The 14,247-nt window shown below is 47.6% G+C and overlaps 1 protein-coding gene across 2 annotated transcripts in view; it reads right to left on the reverse strand.

Annotated features, from left to right (window-relative positions):
• Positions 1-6,188, reverse strand: part of TMPRSS13 (transmembrane serine protease 13) — a 35,360-nt gene extending 29,172 nt beyond the window's left edge. The window contains exons 1-2 of one of the 2 annotated variants that reach the window (XM_043482852.1): positions 6,155-6,188; positions 4,071-4,154 (exon numbers count right to left, since the gene is read on the reverse strand). In XM_043482852.1, the coding sequence (XP_043338787.1) occupies positions 4,071-4,091 (21 nt within the window). In that variant the 5' untranslated portion in view covers positions 4,092-4,154; positions 6,155-6,188. The remainder of the gene's footprint in view (positions 1-4,070; positions 4,155-6,154) is intronic. The other variant, XM_043482853.1, reaches the window with a different exon arrangement.
• Positions 6,189-14,247: the final 8,059 nt, after the last annotated feature.

Consider the following 14,247-nt stretch of genomic DNA (forward strand, 5'->3'; position numbering starts at 1 on the left):
GCATTCCTTTCTGGAGCTGGCAACTTTACACAATGAAGGGATTGAACAATCAGCTGTTTTCCAGAGACAGACTCACAGACTGAGACCGAGCTTATGGTTGCTGGGGCGTGCGGGGTCGGGGGAGGACAGGAAGGGATAGTCAGTGAGTTTGGGATGGACATGTACACACTGCCGTATTTTAAATGGATAACCAATAAGGACCTACTGTCTAGCACAGGGAACTCTACTCAGTGTTACGTGGCAGCCTGGATGGGATGGCAGTTCGAGGGAGGATGGATACATGTATGTGTATGGCTGAGGCCCTTCCCTGTTCGCCTGAGACTCTCACAGTGTTGTTTGTTACTGGGCTGGTATGCCCCAATACAAAATAAAAAATGTAAAAATAAATTTTAAAAAAAAACAGCCATTTTCAGACAAGTGTCTCCAGAGCATTCGAAGTTCTGTGGAGATGCCTTGGAATCCAGCTTAGTAAGTAAAAGTCTTCAAGTCCTAAATTTATCCCACTTCAAACAGAGCAGATTAACTTTTCAGTTTGATACAATGGGCTCCAGATAAGATTTCATCTGAATGAAAGAGGCTGCTGCTACAAAGAACTTGAAAATTGCCAGCCTGATTGGGAGCTAAAGTCCTTCTAGTTTATGATGCCTCTTATACATGTGAAAAAGCTGGGTATCCCTATTAGACCAGAATGAAAACACCTTCCTATGCATTCAATCATTAATCAAATAGTTCAAAGAGTACTGAGTACCCCCTATTGCCAAGCAAACAATGTTTGGTTTCCCAGGAACTTGGTCCTCAGTTTCTCCTTACGTCCCCTCTCTGCCAATGCTGGGGTGTTGACACAGTTCAAGGTTGGTATGAATGGGAGCCCCGTGGGCAGTCCTGGGTATTGCTACCCTATCACAGACTCCACCTGGCATTACTAAGGCCTCCTCTTGGCTGACAAAGCCCAGGGTTCCCTGTGCCAGCTTCCCTCATGCCCCAACCCAGCACCCTCCCTGCCTGGCTGGGCACCATCCACCCCCTTGTTGCCGTACCAAGAGGAAGGTGTTTTGCCAAAACACTTACCCAAGACACTTAAGCTAAGTGGCTATTGTTACATCAGTCGGTCTTCCTGCCCAGCACCCAGCCTGGAGCCCCGTACATACACACCCCCACATTCACGCTCACATTTGCTAGATCACAGCGACCACACAGGGGGAGGCAAGGCAGGATGGGCTTGGTGGAAGGCCGCTCAGCACCAGTGCCAGCATGGGACCCACATGAGACCAGCAGAGGTCTCAGGTGAGGGCTGCATGCCTGCAGGGACGAAGGGCAGGTGCCGGAGGTCCTAGGGCGTGCCTACACTTCAGGGTCTAGGGAACGGCAGAGTCACCTGAGCCTGCTGTCTGCCATCGTGGGAACCTGACAAGCCCCTGTAGAGAGGCGGCCTCATCCTGGACCAGCCTTGGGATCTCCAGCCGTTCTCAAGTCCACTGCATCTGTGGTCCTGGAAAGCCTTCTCCACTTCAAGTAGACCCAGGAGGGGAAAATCCACTCTACAGAGAATTGTTGCTTTATCAGTGGGTCTATTTCTGTCTTTCTTTAATAAATGTGACACTTCTTTAAGGATTAAGAATGTGATGCCTTATGAAAAAACACAAAATACACACTATTTTTTAAGAATAAATGTGCATCTCCATTGTGGCACATCTGTAATTCCACTCTATGTGATTCCAGAGACTGTCATGGAACCAGGAAGGGACCTCGGGGCAATTTGTCCAACCCTCTCGTTTTGTAAGTGGGGAAACTGAGGAACAGAGAACAGAAGATATTGTCCAAATTTAGAGGTACTAGGGCTAGACCCTAGATAATGATGATGATGACAATAAATCTTAGCTATGAATATATGTCTACCTCTATACCTATCTAACTATGCTAGATATTCTCCTCAAAGAGCCTTCTTATGTGAAAGATACTATTCTAAGACTCCTTGAAAGAGATACTACATTTGTTCCATTTAACAGATGAAGAAACTAAGGTGCAGAAAGGTTAAGAATTGGTTCAAAGTCACAGCTGACCTGGAACTTGGTCAGTGTTCTGTCCACCACACCCTACAGCTTCTCTTTTGAATACAAAGAAGCTCTGATCCTTCTCCACCTTCTTTCCAAGATTCCCCTGGAGTCCCAACCAGCTCACAGAGAAGCCTCTCAGGCTTAAGTCCATTGGCCACCATCTTTCTTTCTTTTTTTTTTTTTTCATTTATGTTTATTAGTTGGAGGCTAATTACTTTACAATATTGTAGTGGTTTTTGCCATACACTGACATGAATCAGCCATGGATTTACGTATGTTCCCCATCCTGATCCCTGCTCCCACCTTCCTCCACATCCCATCCCTCTGGGTTTTCCCAGTGCACCAGCCCTGAGCACTTGCCCCCATCTTTCTCACTACTCTATGGAGCTGATGGTCAAAAAGTACAACGTATCCTTCTACAACGGAGTCCTCAGGCAGAAAACACAGCCTTGGATGATCAATTACTCCGACTTTGCTCTTATTCAGTTTCATTTATATTAAGAAACCCACTGTAGATAAGATTAAAATCCTCAGGAAGCTCTCTCCGTTCCCACCTCAGGCTCACAATCTTGGAGGTTCCACTTTAAATAAGGGGACAAATCTAAGAACCCTAATTAAGGAAGCAATTATTCAGTTCTTTCATTCCAAGGTAAGTTAGTATGGCCCCCCAGAGTGAACATGGCACCTGCCATACACGTGTCATTTATTCCATCGATAATGAAAAGCCTGCACTCCATCCTAGGCCCCTCCAGTGACCTTCCATGTTGGTCCCTAACTCTGGAGAGGTGAGCGTCCTAGCAGCTATCACCTCCCATCACCCTGCCCCAGGGACTGACCCTTCAGATAGCTTCTGTTCTCACCCCTCATGTCTAGGAACCATGAAGTTTAGGTTCCCAGCAAGTTACCGAGGAACATGACCCATGGCTGAGACCACGGGTTCACTTTCCCCATAACTTAGACGAAACTCCCTCTGTTTTACCCTTACTGCTCACCAGAGGCTCCAGTGACCCCCAGAAGCCTAGGGTCAAATGACCTTGGTGAGGCAGAGACATGAGCCAAGGAGTCCAGAGCAGGGGGCAGGAGAGAAAACCTGGGACAGAAAAGTCAAGAAGGAGCTAGAAAAAAATGGCAAGAGAGATGATGGTAAAGTTTGCAGAAACACTTCTGGGGTTCAAAATGGACCACAAGCCCACTATCAACCAGAACATAGGCTTCAGTTCCCAAGGTGGCCCATCCTTCCCCAAGTCCTAGATTCTACCACATCAGCAGAGAACAGAAGAAGGTGGAGATGAGCAGAAAATAAGACCCAAGGAGAAGTTAGAGCACAAGAGGCATGTCCCTCAAGAAAAGAAAGCTGAGGAATTGTTGAACAAAGTCTCTGGAAGCCTTCAGATGTACGTGGCTGGCTTTTCCACAGAGGACAGTTGGCTGCTCTCTACCACCAAAAGCAGAAGAGGAAAGTCACCTTGATTGTAGCAGAAGGAATCATGGTTAGACATAAGGAAGCACTTTCCAAGTGTGACAATTATTGAGGCTCAAAATAATGACCAAGGAAAGCTGAAAAAGCCCGTTGAAGATCTTAAATACACATAGAAAGTCACCTTTTCCAGGATGGTTTAGTGAGGGAGTTACCCGAGATAACCTTGAAGCTTGGTTAGAATGTTATTAATAATTTTTTGTGATTCTCAAACCAGCAAAGACTTCCCAAGAGCACACACACTGGCTGGGATTCTCAGGGACCACAGAGTGGGAACCCAGGATCCAGCCACAGAGCCCAGAGGTGCTTCCTGACCAGTCTCCAGATCCCATCAGCTTCTCCTCCCATGCAGCCCCTTCTAGGAATTGTGATAAAGCAGGTTGCCCGAGTAGCTGGCAAGTAGCTCCTAGAAAAGTCACCTTCAATTTCCTCTGGAACCCAAGGCGCACCCGGGTGCCCATGCCACACCTGGCTGCCAGACCTGTCCCTGCTTTCCCAGTGCTAGGAGGTTCTGGCCCGAGGTCCCCAGACGCACTCACCCGGCGACTGTCCCTTTCCATGGTCTCCCAAGGGCTGAAGCCTCCGGACTCAGCTGGTGTCGAAGGGAAGCTCCATGTTGGCCTCTGGCGTCCCAGGCATGTAGGGAAAAGGGGGCTGGAATTGAGGGCCACCCCCCCGCAGCTGGGCGGGGAAGCTGGTTGGGACATGTGAAGTAATCCCATGTATGAACAACAGCGCAGAACTAGCCAGACCTGTCCCCTGCCCCTCCCCCAAGGCCTCCCCAGTTAGTCAGCAAATGCCAGATACCCGGAGGATGAAGCTACCTTTATTCCTAAAGCTGCCCCCACAAAGTCAGCTGTGGGGGAGAACAGGGGTTCCAGATTGCCTCTTTCAGAAGGGGATTCTGGGGAGATATAATGGCCCAAAATGTCCTCACAGCGCCTGTGAGGATGATCTTAGCCCTGCCAACGGGGGCTCCTAAAGCAGGTGCTTCTGAGCCCTCTGAGGTATGATCCTGTCCCCACGGGGATCGGTCAAGCTCAGAGGCCCACCCACGGCAGGGCAGTGTGAACCTTCGTCTCCAAGGACCGCAAGTCCACACCTCAAGTCAGGACATGTGGTCTGGCAAAAAGAATTTTTTTTGCTTATTTCTATAAAAACACTTGAGGAAATTAAAACCAAACGGCTTCTGATTATGCACATAATGAATTGCTTCTATTGAAAGTGATAAAATGTTATGAAACAAGGCATCAAAACCAGTGCAAATAAAACATACAAATGTTTTGAAGGGAAAAGGTTCCAAGAAATACCAGGCTGACTCATGGTTCCATACCTCTGCCCTATACTGTCAAAAGAAATAGTGTCTAAAGAGACAGAGCAAGAGGAGCCGTGAAGGGTTACCTAGCACCTCCACACCCAGCTGAGCTGCTGAGAACAACAGAAGGTGAACTTTAGGAAGAACCTTCCAGACTCTGAGTATTTGGAGCACAAAGATCATAGAACTGCAGATCTTTTAGAGCCTGAAGGAAGCTGAGAGTTCATCTAGTGAGTCAATCTCCTCATTTTATAGATGGACAGCTGGAGAGCCAAGAGCCTGAGGAATCTGTACAAGTCACATCTAACAAACAATAGCAACAGCAGAAATAATAATAAGGTGCTGGGTATCCTACCAAATGCTTCACATACAGCGATGCGTTTAATCCCTACAACAATCCTATTCACCCATCCTTCACTCATTCATTGAACAAGTATGTGTTAAGGGCTTCTTATGTTCCTGGCACCATTTTAAGTGCTGGGGACCCAGTAAACAAAATAAGCGAAGACCCCTGCCCTATGACACTAGCATTTGGGGGGTGGGGCAGACAAAAATAATTTTAAAAATAAACAGATAGATAACAATGATGGTGATAGACAGACGATACAGTGTGTTAGAAAGGGGAGAGGGTCATAGAGCAAAACAAGGCAGGGAAGGAGATTGGGAGGGCTGGGGAGGCAGAATTACAATTCAAAACAGGAAGGTCAGGAGGGCCTCACTGAGGGGGCACTCAAGCAACAACAAGCGATGTGACTACTATTCTCTCCATATACAGACAGGAAAAGGAAAAGTTCTAGATCAGATCGGAAACCATTGGCTCCAAAGGTGCTTTGAAGGAAACTGAATCCCAAGGCAGAAAGATGGAGGAGGGGCATCCTGGAGGGCCCAGGCAGAGACCCCAGGGATCTCCAGATTTGGGTGATTTGGCATGTTACTGCCCTGGCTCTCCAGAAGAACTCAGCTTTAGCCCCATCCCCTTCTTCCTCCCTCCACCAGCCTGCCATGGCAGAGGGACTCCTCCCATGTGGTTGTCCAGTCCCAAGGAGATGCCAAATTGTGTCTTGTCTTCCCTCTTTCCTAGGGAGGCACCCACCCCCACTCAGGCCGCCAGGGACTAAGGCTGGAGACCGGCATTGGGCCTTTCCTTCCATGCACCAGACTTGAGGACCCCCCACCCCGTCCCCCAGGCAGACCACTGGCCTCCCAGGGTCACCCTTAACTTCACATCATTCCCTGAAGGTCCCACCAGCCTCTGGTAAGAGCTCAGGATTGGGGTTCCGGGCCAGCCTGGAGGGACGGGAAACCCACCTCAGAGATAAAGGTCAGCTATGTGAACTTGGAGGTCTTCAGATTCACTCTCTGGAAGATGGTGGTGACACGTCCACCCCCAGATAATATGTCCAGCACTGTGAGGCTCTGAAGAGATGTCGGTTGTCTTTCTTGCTCTGTTCTTTGGATCCATCAGAGACACAGGTTGTCTCAGCGTCCTTGCTGACCAAGCCTTCTCACCCACGTGGAAATCGCCTCCAGCCATTGGTTCAGTTCAGCCGTCATGCTGACGGCTCAGCATCAGGCCCTGCAGTAGCTGCTGGGGCGAGGGTGGCAAAGAACAGAAGGGCGGGGATCCCGTCCAGGGTCGAGGGGAACACGCAGTATATGTGTTGGGGCTGCGAGGTGGGGCTGAGGGACACTGAGGCTTGAAATTCTTTGCTGGTAGTTTTCCTCTTTCCAGAGGGTTAGATGCTGGGCTGGCCTAAGGTCTGGACTCTCCCCCAACAGAACTGGCCTTGGGAAGACCGACCTCTGCCCTCGGCTTCTGCACTTTCTTGTCTCCATAGAAGGAAGACACCTGGTCGCACCATCCTCAGTTCCCTCTGCCCAGGGACCTGACCTTGACCACTTCCCACCCAGAGGCAAGCAGCGCCCTGGACCCAGGTGTTCATTTGCTCTGCGTTTCATCTCCTCTGCAGTGGGGCCCCAGGCCATCTGTAGCCTCGTCCTTTCCTGCCTCTGGGTCATTTTCCTTCAGGGTGGAGGGAGTTTCACATAAAATATATCATCCATGCAAACAAGCAAGTGCCTCAAGGCAACCGCAAGAGGGTGAAGAGTGACGGAAATCTCACTACTATTTTGAGACTAAACTCTGAGTGCTCCGCTTTCACGGCTGCTCCAGCTGCCACTACCCAGGTCCTTGCGAGCTCCTTCCTAGGGCTACAGACTGGGAATCGAGGCTCTTAGCCATTCTGTTTGCACCTGGTTGCCAATGGTCCTGGCTCCTGAATCCTTCATCAGCCTCACTCCCGAATTTCTTCCTTGCTTCCTCTGTGGAAACTCTGAGTGCCCTGCCTCCTAGGCACCCCACTTCTGAGCTTTTCCATCACTCAGAGCTCCACTGAGGGGTTTCCCTTCAAGTCTAAGGGAAGCCAGGACACACAGACCACATACTTAGAGGCCAGGCAGAGAAGACACACCAAGCCGACCCTCAAGGGAGTAAGTCCCCAGGAGAGACCCCTTGGGCCAAGACACCTGCCCCACCCCTCTGTACTTCCCCCCCACCAGCCCCTGCTCCCCACCCCCAGCCCCCAGTCCAGCACTCTCCCTGAGTCCAGACCAGCAGGGTCACTGGCCCGGGTCCACACCAGGAACTTGGCTAAGGATGCTCCCAGATAGTATAAGGGGAGGCTGGGTAGAATGGTGGCTTTTTTTTTTTTTCAAACCAAGAAGAAACAACCCATGTGTCTAAACGATGTCCCTGGTCCCAGCTGGCCCCTGGGGCACCCTGAGGAAGACTGGAGGGGGCTTGGCTGGTGGGGCACGGCTGAGGCGTCCCATGTACAGCAGATAAGGGGCCTCTTGGCTTGAGTAATGGGGAGAGCAGAGGGACGAGGCCAGGCATACCTAGAAAAGAAAGGTGGGCAGGAAGCCTGGGTGTGGCCAAAGGACCACATGGTGACCCCCCAGCTGAGTGCCTCAGAGGGTCCGGAACCCTCAACCCAGGAGCCAGCGTTCCGCTTAGTCATGGAGTTTGCTACCCCTTGTGTCTGGTACAGGATCAACAGGAGGCAGAGAGGTCCCATGGGTCTTCTCCCCGTCACCATCATAGTTCCCATCACTGGGGTGCTTAGCATCACCCCAAACCCACCATTAGATAGGATAAACTAGGTAAGAAGCCTCTGGCAGAACCCTGGGCTACCTTGGCACATTCTGGCCCCTGCCCCCTCTAACAGTGGGCAGTGAGGAAGGCTGGGTCTGTCCTCCAGGATGTCCCAGGCCACAGCAGCCAAGCCTTCTCAGATGGACCCTCTGTGATGTCCCTCCCTGGAAGCCACCCAGCTGTGCCCAGATGGGAGAGGAAGATGCACCATCTGGAGACAGTCCTAAGTGCCACCTGTTTCCAAAGAAGGATTTGGCGCAGCTGCTCTTCCTCGTGATTCGCCCACACCCATCTTTCCAAATTCCCAGTCCCCCTCCCTGCAGAAGTCAAGTCCTGCTTCAGCACGACAGCCCCTCTCACACTCGAGGGAATGGTTTGGTGACCCTCTGAGTTGGCACTCTGCCCACCTGAACACACCCAGTTCCTTCGCCTGCTCCTGGTGTGAGGGGATGTCAAGGTCTTCTTCCCTCCACGAATTTCTCCAAAATCGAGCCCATGGGCTCCTGAAATGTGGGCCCAGAGCCAGGGCCCCCACCGTCATATTTACATGGGCTCCTCGAGATAAAATCAGCTGGCACAGGTGGTAAAGAATCTGCCGGCAATGCAGGAGACCCGGGTTCGATGCCTGGGTCAGGAAGATACCCTGGGGTAGGGAATGGCTACCTGCTCCAGTATTCTTGCCCGGAGCATCCCATGGACAGAGGAGCCTGGTGGGCTACAGTCCATGGGGTCAGAAAGAGTGGGACATGACTGGGCGGCAGAACACACAGTGGTTCACCAGGACCACCTACCGATGCTGCTAATTTTTCCACAGGACGGAAGCACCTGCAGCAGACCAGTGGTGCTGACAGACAGCTGGAGGTTATGCCCTGCAGAGGCACACTGGGTCCACCTGGGCACAGCCAGTCAAATACTTACAGAGTGTGAGGGCAAATGAGACACTGCTGTGACCACGAGACTCCCACGTTCAGACAGCAACGTCTCTACTCCTCTGATCCATCTGAGAAGGCTTTCTGGAGGTGGAGGTGAGATTCCAGGAGGTGTGAGAGAAGGCAATAAGACAGGCTGGCACTCTGGGGCTGCCGGGGGGATGTGAGAGGCCTTAAAGGAACATTCAGAGCAAGGAGTGTTGAGTGGTTTGTACAACAGACTTTGAGATCTGGCATAGAAGCAAAGAATTGACGCTTTCAAACCGCGATGCTGGAGAAGACTCTTGAGAGTCCCTTGGACTACAAAGAGATCAAACCAGTCAATCCTAAAAGAAATCAACCTGAACATTCATTGGAGGGACGGATGCTGAAGCTGATGCTTCAATACTTTGGCCACTTGATGTGAAGAGGCAACTCACTGGAAAAAACCCTGATGCTGGGAACTACTGAAGGCAGAAGAAGGGAATGACAGAGGATGAGATGGTTGGCTGGCATCACCAACTCAATGGACTTGAATTTAAGCAAACTCCAGGAGATAGTGAAGGACGGGGAAGGCCAGTGTGCTGCAGTCTATGGGGCTGCAAAGAGTCAGACACAACTTAGAGACTGAACAACAACAAATAGAATCTCAGCTCTTTGGGTACCACCTCTGTGTCCTTGGGCAAGTTACTCCTCATCTCAGAGCCTCTGTTTCCTCAGATGGGGATAATGGTTCCTCTCAAATAAGTATTTATGTCCACTCACTGAAATCATTTGTTATAAAACACTTGACACAGGGCTTGGTACATAGTACCCACCAATAAATAGTAGCCATTGTGATATAATATAATTTCTAAATTTGGTTGAACAGCAAATACTGCTTTGAGCAGGTGTAGAGAGGGTTAAAGTCCATGCTTTGAATCCGAAGCCCGAGAGAAGGATCCCTTGCTGGAAGGGTGGTGGAGGGAAGCCCTGGGCTAAGACTCAGGACTGGGCTTTTGTTGCTGCTCTGTTACTCTTAAGCAACTTCTTCCCAGGTGCCCCTAGTCTTGGCTTCCTTACCTCTAAAAAGTGAGGTCCTTTTCAACTCTGGAGAACCTAATCTCTAAGCAGAGAGATTGGGCACAAGAGAAGAGAGTCAGTGAAGGGGACCAGGCAGTGTGGAGGTTGTTGCAGAAGAGCTGAGGAACAGAAAATCTGACAGAGAGAAATAGAATCATAGTTTAAGAAAGAAGAAAATGCCACCAAAGTTTTCCCAGAAAGACAAGAACAGAAGGGTGATCAAAACCTAGAGAGAAAGAAAAACAGGTGCAATGTGCAGTAAATAAGAATTTGAAGGGAAAATTATATATATATAATTATATATATAAAAGGAGCACCAAGAAATAATAACTCACATTTGCAAAGCACTTGCATGAATATTATTTCATTCTGTCCACAGAATACAATTTCATTTTGCAACAAGGAAGCAAAGAGTCAAGGAAATAACCTTGCCACTGTCAATAGTTTATGCAGGATGGAGCTAATGCTCAAATCCAGATTTTCTGCCTCACATCTCTGTTCTTGCCATGATAGTGTCAGTTACCATAGACCGGTGTAATGGGTCATCATATTTTTAAATTTTCTTAAGTATCAACATGCTGTTTGGATAATAAAGTTTAAAGTATTAAATATGTACATTCTTGTTAGAACCTTTATTCTTTACAACTCAGTATTTTAAAAGGACGACTTCGTTTGGATGTAAATAACTCTTTTCCTAGCTTCATTTTTCCAGCTGCTTCAGACGTGTTTTTATCAGAGCAGATGAGAAGTGTGACGTCACGGAAGGTGAGGCCCTGCAGGTCCCCAGATTAATCACGCTGTGTTTTGCCAACTGTCACCAAAAGATAGGTATTTATATTGTTTCCCCAATGACAGGGAAACATTGTGCATTTTGAACTTTTGGCTTTTTGACTATTTTTAAAAAGATACAAAGTTATCCAGACTTTAAATCTAGATAACATGAGAAACTTTAGATATTTTGGGGTGGGGGTGGGGGTGGGGTATAGTTAATTTACAATGTTGTGTTAGTTTCTGGTGTATAGAAAGTGACGGAGTTTTATATATATGTGTATATATATACTTTTCAGATTTTTTTCCATTATAGTTTATTACAAGATATTAAAAACAGTTCTCTGTGCTACACAGTAAACCTTCATTGTTTATCTATTATACACAGTAGTTTGTGTCTGCTAATCCCAAACACCTAATTTAACTATCCCCTCCCTTCCTTTCCCCTTTTGTAAACATAAATTTGTTATCTATGTCTTTGAGGAACTTTAGATATTCGAGCAGGCAACTATGTTACTCCTTTTCTCCAATCGGTTATTCAGAGTTTGGAAAGAAAGCATGAGCCTTTCTGCTTTCTTGGCTTTCAAAAGATTTCTCGGTTTAGATCAAATTAATCTATAGGAATATGAGTTTTTTCCTCTATGGATATTATTCCTCATGGATATTAAGACATTAAAAACCACATTTGCAAAGCACTTTCTGCTCTTCCCCTCTAGCCCTTAGGACAGCACTCCTACGTGGACGGGACAGGTGACCACCTCAGGAAGCCCAGAGAGTCTTTAGGTCCGCAGGCTGGTGTCTTGGCTGGGCCCGGCTGCAGCCGAAGTGCCTGCAAGGCTGTGCACTTCATATTCATGGGACACCCCAAACAGGGGCCCCTAGTAACTATGATCAACATCAAAGTTCCTGAAGGCAAAACTTCCCTTGAAAGTGTCTTTATATCCAACCTAGAACACTGCTTAGGGACAATGCACCTTGACCCAGGTCCAGCCCTGGCTTGGTTCCTTCCCCAGAAGTGGAAACTTGGCCAAATCACTCCACTTTAGTTCTCTCAGCTGTCACCTAGCAAAGATAAGGTCTTCTCTGCCTGCCCCTTTGAGATCAAGTGATAGTGTGAGATAGCTCATGGGAAACACTGAAGTAAACTTTTAGGACATAAGATATTATTACCATCAGCTTGAAACTATGTATAAACACATCTGCCTACAATTTGTCTTCACTCAATGCTTTTGACTGCTAAAATGTGCCCAGAATTCAGTTCAGCCTTCCAAGTTCTATAAATTCATATTGGGGTTTTCTCTTTAGCTTTAATGTTCCCACAGTGAGGGAAAACTAAAGGGGTTTAGGGGTTCCTGATGGAGACCCTTGAAGTGCTGAATGGTGGGCATTACACAGAGCAAGACCACATTTCCAGCTAGTTTCCAAAATTCTCCCCCAAAACAGCCAGATCCCATGGACCTTTGGTGCTGTGCCTGCCCTTTGAACCACCCACTAGCAGCCAGTATCCAAACTATTTGTAGAACATTTAGGTTCCCTTTCTTGAGTCAGAACAGAAGGCTCAGGACCCACGACCTTGAAAGTAATTGTCCCTGTTGTTGCTGCTCAGTTGCTAAGTTGTGTCCTACTCCTTGCGACCCCATGGACTACAGTACACCAGGCTTCCCTATCCTTCACAATCTCCCAGAGTTTGCTCAAACCCCTGTTCGTTGAATAAGTGATGCCATCCAACCACCTCATCCTCTGTTGCCCCCTTCCCCTCCTGATGTCAATCTTTCCCAGCATCAGGGTCTTTTCCAATGAGTCAGATCTTCACATCAGGTGGCCAACGTATTGGAGTTTCAGCTTCAGCATCAGTCCTTCCAATGAATATTCAGGGTTGATTTCCTTTAGGATTGACTAGTTTGATCCCAGTGCCTGGATCATTTTGCTGAAATATGTTCCCTTCCATTTACCACTCAGCCCCTGAAATCTTGCTTAACTATTATACACCTGTAAACAATAATTTGCTGTCACCTATCATGTACCAAATACTGCTCTGGCCACTAAGACAGCAGGAGCAGCCCAGCGTGGTGTCTGTCCTCATGACACTTACCCTTCCATGGAAGCCTCATTCTCCTGCATCCTCACACTCCTCATCTCAGGACTTTGCTACCACAAGAGTAGCTAATATGTATTGAATCCTGTTTATAGGTAGTGTCTCAGTCAATTGTCACATCAAACGTATGAATGGATACTTTTATCCCCATTTTACAGATGAAGATACAATCAAGGCTCAAAAAGGATAAGTAATTTGCCCAGGAACACATAGCTAATAAGTGATGGAAATGTATTTGAAAACAACTGTGACTTGACAATTCTTTGTACAAAGAAGTTTCTAATTTTCTCTATGGTTGGTTTTCTGAGTGAGGCTACTATTTTGTCTATAATGGTTAAGGATGTAAACTAGACTATGGTTTAAAAAATCTATACCTTAAAGTGAAATTCTGGTTATATTACTTACAAGTTTACTATCTGGATCTCAGGTTCTCTATCTGCAAAAGAGAATAATAATACCCCATTACTATCCCATGGAGTTTCAAAGATTAAATGAGACAACACTCAATACAATGGTAGTATATGTTATCATTCAACTTTCCTCTTAAGCACAACTTTTTCAATAACCTTGAATATTGGAACTTTTGACCATATTTAGAAAATCTAAAACAAATACTGAAAACTAGCTTCTCTCTAGTTGGATTGAGATGTTTGTGATGGAAAAACTAGGTGTTCCTCTCGTCTTTCCCTATTCCTACCTTACCCACAACACTGACACCAGAAAGTGGGTTTTTTCCCCACACCAAGCCATTTTGTGACACGAGATGAATGTGCTATGATTTAACTCAGTTCTGACACATCCCACGGTTTAAGGGCTCAGTCCCATGAGACTGCTCCCAACTTCAGATACCATTGCAAGTAATAAGGTCTCCGCTTACCTACAACTTTCATTCAACTTAAACTGCAAACTGGAGGATCGCATGACCTCCTCCCCCTTGGATTCAACTACTGACTAAAACAAGTCACCACACTCAGGGCAACATTTACTTACACTTACCTTTTTAAAGGATATGATAAAGGACACAGATGAGCAGCCAGATGAAGAGGTACATAGGTGAGGTCTGGAAGGGTAGGAGTTTCTGTCTCCACGTACATCCTCCCAGTGTTCACCAACCTGGAAGCTCCCCATGCCCCATACCATTGGGATTTTATGGTGGCTGCCTCAGGTAGGCATGATCAATTGTCAACCCCGTTTCCAGCCCCTCTGCCCTTTCTAGGGAATGAGGGGGTAGGGCTGAAATGTCCAAGTTTCTTATCATGACTCGATCTTTCTGGTGGCCAGCCCCCGTCCAGGAAGGCTCAAGGGCCCACGCAGAGTTGCCTCATTAGAACAAAAGACACTCATATCACCCAGGAGATTAAAAGAACTTTAGGAACCCTGAGTCAAGAACCAGGGTCAAAGACTAAAATACTAA

Source organism: Cervus canadensis, chromosome 11, assembly GCF_019320065.1.
Source record: "Cervus canadensis isolate Bull #8, Minnesota chromosome 11, ASM1932006v1, whole genome shotgun sequence".
NCBI lineage: Eukaryota > Metazoa > Chordata > Mammalia > Artiodactyla > Cervidae > Cervus > Cervus canadensis.